The sequence below is a fragment of the Girardinichthys multiradiatus genome, chromosome 13 (genome assembly GCF_021462225.1).
Source record: "Girardinichthys multiradiatus isolate DD_20200921_A chromosome 13, DD_fGirMul_XY1, whole genome shotgun sequence".
NCBI lineage: Eukaryota > Metazoa > Chordata > Actinopteri > Cyprinodontiformes > Goodeidae > Girardinichthys > Girardinichthys multiradiatus.
The window spans coordinates 30,456,615-30,462,088 of NC_061806.1; the positions used below are offsets into that span (position 1 = coordinate 30,456,615).

At 37.4% G+C, this 5,474-nt stretch overlaps 1 protein-coding gene across 1 annotated transcript; it reads left to right on the forward strand.

The window, feature by feature from the left end:
- Nucleotides 1-741: 741 nt before the first annotated feature.
- psmb9a (proteasome 20S subunit beta 9a) lies at nt 742-4,558 on the forward strand. The gene is made up of 6 exons (XM_047384127.1): nt 742-1,019; nt 1,125-1,192; nt 1,310-1,441; nt 3,249-3,378; nt 3,609-3,750; nt 4,339-4,558. Exons 1-6 carry the CDS (start codon nt 969-971, stop codon nt 4,464-4,466), a joined length of 651 nt encoding a protein of 216 aa, XP_047240083.1. The 5' UTR covers nt 742-968; the 3' UTR covers nt 4,467-4,558.
- Nucleotides 4,559-5,474: the final 916 nt, after the last annotated feature.

Here is a 5,474-nt window from a genome sequence, read left to right on the forward strand (position 1 = left end):
AAGCTTTTCAGCAGAAGGAAGCATGATGTGTTCTAAAATGTCCTGGTAGATAGCTAGGTTGATTGTGAGCTTCAGTGGACCAGAACCAGCAGATGACATGGCAACCCAAATCATCACAGAGTTTGAAAACCTCCCAAAGGAACTTCAAGCAATGTGGATTCTGGGACTCTCCACTCTTCCTACACATACTGTGACCTTGATTAACAAAAAAATTGCACATTTTAATCTGAAAAGAGGACTTTAGACTACTGAGCAACAGTTCAGTTTTTTCTCCTTAGCTAAGGTAAGACTTCTGACGTCTCTGGTTCAGGAATGGCTTCACATGAGGAATGTGAAATTTGTATCCAATGTATTAGATTTGTCTGTGTGTGGTGGTTCTTGATGCGCTAACTCCAGCCTCAGTCCACTCCCTGTGATGCTTCGCCATATTCTGTATTGGATTTTACTTAACAATTCTCTCAAAGATGCAGTCCCTGTTGACGCGCACATTTTTGTACCACACTTTTTTCTTCCACTCAACTTTCTATGACTGCTAAATTCGAATTTTCTGAGTCACAGAATAAACAAAAAAATTATAAGAAATAAAAGCTTAAAATATTTCACTCTATGTGTAATATAATATATAATATATGAATTTCACTTTCTGGTATGAGGGACAAAAATATTGAACCAATAAGTTTTACAGAATTTAAGCTTTGTGATCAGGCTGAGCAGTTATTGCATACTGCGGAGGAGGAAGAGTTTAACTTTCGATTTCGGTTCACAACAGGAAAAAAATGGAGTCTGATATTTGAGTCTAAAGCTAACTTGATACACCAAAGACTTCCATAAGCGCTGGCGTATTTAAGCTTTATGAGCATTTTCTTTAACAAGTGCACCTTTTCAAACCGGAGCTGTTCCCTGCGCGTCGCTTCGTTTTCAGATCCTGTCAGTTTTTCCTTAGCTGTCGTCGTTTAAAGCAGTCTGCCATGTTGGGAGAAGCAGAGCCGCAATGGTTGTCCGAGGAGGTGAAAACAGGAGTAAGTAAATTACTTTTAATATGATAGAGAAACTTTCTGGCGTTGTTAATGTGCACAGCTTCATATTCCTGTATTGAAAATATATTTGTGATTCTTTTTTTGTAGACAACTATAATTGCCATAGAGTTTAATGGTGGGGTCGTGCTGGGATCTGATTCACGAGTATCTGCAGGGTATGTGACTGATACATAAACCAGTGTGACGCGCCTAACCTTCTTCAAATGATCTAAAATATTTGCTTTACTGATTCTGTTCCCAAAATTCCATGATCCCTCTGTCCCTACAACCAGGGCATCAGTGGTGAACAGGGTGATGAATAAACTGTCTCCACTTCATGATAAGATCTACTGTGCTCTGTCAGGATCTGCAGCAGATGCTCAGACCATCGCTGAGATGGTAAACTACCAGCTGGATGTCCACAGGTGAGGCCACATTTAGTAGCAATAAAGCAGGAAAGAAAAGCACGAGTTTTGCAAATGTATACTGTTAATGAAGCCTTTTTCTTTTCTGTTTTTACAAATTTACTTTTAATATATCTTGGACCATCTGTCTGCCGGTCTTTGTACTTGGTGCTCCCAGGGACTAGTGCATCATCTAAGATGTGTACTGGTATAACTAAATAAATTGGAAACATTTAAATTTTAGCTCCAAACATTAATGAACATTCATTCTATCATAAGCTAATCAAAGATTTTACTTGACCAAATCCCTCTCTCTGAAATGTTAACTCAAGGCTTTACTGCATAATTTGAATCTTAAATGCCTGACTTAAGTCTGATGGACATTTAGGAAGGAAAGAGGAGGGACTCCAAGAGAGCCACCACTGGCCTTTAAGCTCTTGCATACCTGAACAATCTTGATAAAACTAATGTTATGGGGCCTTAGTTGCTCTGATATTTTGGTTCTCTGGGAACCAAATTTTGACCACTGCAGGTGCAATTTCAGCTTTATTGTCTCTGGCACTGCCAACAGAAAATATTTTAACACAACCTTTTAGCCGGGAAAGTCACCCTCCAACTGGTCAGTGGTCTCTCTCCAGGCTCTGGCCTCTGAATGTGTTGGTGGTTTTCTCTATTGGACTTATGAACCGAATTGTAACCAGTTTGCTGGAAGAGCTTTATAAATTTTGACCAAGTGGAAAACTATTGATTAATTTGATTTAGTCCTTGTTGAAGAAAGAGAGCAATGATAACCATTCAATCAGCTTTATTAATTTAGCCTTAAAAGGGAGACAGGTCTTTCAGTATCAGACGTGTTACTGAGCAGATCCGAGACCAAATCCAATGAGACAAAGGTCAACACTTCCTTATATCAGTTTGGCAAAAACCTCATGTGGCCTGGCATCCCTCTTGGAAGAGCAGAGGTGAGAATCAACCTGACTTTCCTGCAGACTTTCTCGGCTCCTCTGCAACAAAGTGTTTGCTGAACCAGCAGAGGCTGCAGTGACAGGAAGAGAAACGAAACACCTTTTGTTCAGGCACATTTCCCCTTTAGCTTGTAAATGCCTTGGGAATGACCAACAGGAGGGGGCAGAAAGGAAAGTGGAAGCCACTGTCAGTTCAGACTTGGTCGTCACCTCAGAAGGACAAAAGCAATTTAAATTATTTCATTACATCCTCTTCTTAGGTTTGGTTCTATATTTGTCTTAGAGTCAGCCTATCATTGTCTCTTCACGGCTCTCTTTTTCCTTCTGAATCAGCCATAGAGTACACAGAATGGTGCATCCAGGGTAGATTTGCTAAGTGTGGCATGTAGCCTAAAATAGCCATTCAGAGAAAAAGATTATACTATGCTCTAAACCTTTTGTTTACATCTCACAGAAGAGTCTTCCAAAGCAGAGGTCTCACTCAGTATCTCGGTTATAAACTGGTTTATTTTTAACAGGGAAAAAAAGGTTCACTTAATTTGAAAAGCTTACTGAGGTTTATAACTAACAGAGAAAGATTATTACTTTGGATGGTGTAATTTCGCATGCAAAGGTTTATCATAACAACTTCATATCTATAAGCATTTTAACAATCACAGGAGCATCCTCTGTGAAATAAATGATAATTGTAGCTGAGTGTAATGTTATGATGGATGTCTTTTGGCACAGTCTTAAACAGTCAGAAAACATGTGAGTATTAGTGTATATGTAAAAGTCAGCTTTCTGAGCATCTATACCGCTACACTAAACATTTTTAAGCATAATAATATTCTATTTCCCAAACTTAATATATCTCTTGTTAGTATGGAAATAGGTGAGGATCCGAAGGTTCGATCGGCGGCCAATCTTGTGAGGAACATCTCATACAAGTACAAGGAAGAGCTGTCAGCACATCTCATTGTAGCGGGCTGGGATAGAAGAGCAGGGGGACAGGTTGGTAAAATGAAGATGTTTGCTAGAGCAGGGAGGGAATAAATCACACTTCAAGTTTAAAAATATGTTCATATTTACCATAATAACTGTCATTTTCTTAGTTAACATCAAGGTTAATAACAGTACTTAATTAATTTATAATAGTAATTACTTTGTCAACATACTTGTTAAAGATGTTTACGTTGAATAACAAAGTTTAGCCTTGTGTGTATTTTTACTTTGACCTGTAGGTTTTTGCAACCCTGAATGGGCTTCTGACCAGACAGCCTTTTGCTATTGGCGGCTCAGGCAGCTCCTATGTTTATGGATTTGTTGATGCTGAGTATCGCAAAGGAATGAGCAAGGAGGATTGCCAGCAATTTGTTGTTAACAGTAAGGTTTTTTTTATATGTACATATAATTTGTATATAAATTATGTTTTGTTATTAGACTACATAACCAGATATACTATATTGCCAAACATATTTGTCTACTTTTACATTACATGAACTTTAAAGTCAGAACTGGGATGTTGGAGTTTCCTGCTTGTTATCGTTCGTATTTCCAGCAACTGTAACAGCAGTCTTATAACAACGACACAAGCACACAAGCACTGTTGAAACATCTTGTGGTATAAACACTGAAAAGGAGTACGTGTACGAATGACTAAATGTTGCATAAATAATAAAGAACTGCTAAAACAGTCACAATGAGAAGGTTTTACTACAATGAATGCGAGTAGCAACCATCTTGAATGCAGAAGTCGGGTATGGTTGTGTTGCCCTGACTTTCCGGCTTGTTATTCCAACTTTCTTGGGTGTTCCAGTTTTCTACTCGGAGTAGCCATGGGAGTGATTGCAACATCAGAATTAATTGATTTATGGGTTATCAATATGTTTTTTTATTCTTAAAGCCTATATTTTAAAGTTTTTAACTTCCATTTTCTATTTCTCTTCCAATTTTCTTTTTCTCTGACTCCAGCACTCTCTTTGGCCATGAACCGTGATGGCTCCAGCGGTGGTGTGGCCTACTTGGTTTCTATTGATGAACACTGCACAGAGGAGAAAGTCATTCTGGGAAATGACTTACCCACCTTTTTTGATCAGTGATACAATAGTTTTATTCATCATACAATTTTCAGACACAACTCTATGCTTTGAATTGTACTATATCCTTATAATAAAATACTTATAAAAAATGACATTTCTAAGTATTTTTTATGTTAATAAATATTGATCAAGTTGGAAAGTCATCATTAATTCATTCAATATGAAATTAGATATGGGGTGATCTTTAAAATAGGCAATCACCTTATTCTTGTGATTAGAAAAACGGGCAACTTATTATCAAGTATATTATAGTATATGTATGTAATTTATTTTTATTTGGTAAGGCCAACATCTTAAGCATGTTGAAAACTCAAGTATCAAATTATGTCACAATTCTTTGAATATACTATACAGAAGTCACAAACATGTGGTTTATGTTTAAAATTGCCATGAAGTATTTTTTCTTTAGCACAGAAAGTACTCCTGGATCAGTGCTTCTGTGTTTTTGTGTGTCTGCTCTGTCTTCTGAAACCTCCAGTCGGTCATGGCAGATGGCTATTTACACTAAGCCAGGTTCTGCTGGAGGTTTCTACCTGTTAAGTCGCTACATGAGGAGTCATTGCTGCAAAAGGACACCATGCAGTCGGCTGGATTATCTTGATAGAAAACGTTTTACCAATTGGCATTTCAGGCTGAACCTGACTACACTATGATGTAATTGGAATGTATATAATTGAATCTGTTTCTATGATTGAATTGGAATGAACTGAATTAACTATATATTTGTGTAAATTGGAGATCTTTGACTTGTGGAGTGCCATTGGGACATTTATTGTGAACCGGACTGAATTAAATAGACTGAATTGCTAACTCTGTTTCTTTTCAACTGATTTATAATCTCACTCCCCCCAGGTTTGTATATTTACTTTTGCTTAGGGGAATATGTTTGAACAATAGCAAATATGTATTTGCCGCTATGAAAGTGATTATGTCCGCCATCACATTAGCCCTTCACTGCATTTAAGGGAAACCCCTAAACTTACCAGAAAATGAAACTGAAAGTAAAAA

Coding starts and splice junctions, on each gene's coding strand:
- psmb9a (XM_047384127.1), top strand. CDS start 969: ATGTTGGGAGAAGCAGAGCCGCAATGGTTGTCCGAGGAGGTGAAAACA. Junction 3,379..3,608: donor ATAGAAGAGCAGGGGGACAG/GTTGGTAAAATG, acceptor TTTGACCTGTAG/GTTTTTGCAACCCTGAATGG. Junction 3,751..4,338: donor CCAGCAATTTGTTGTTAACA/GTAAGGTTTTTT, acceptor CTCTGACTCCAG/CACTCTCTTTGGCCATGAAC.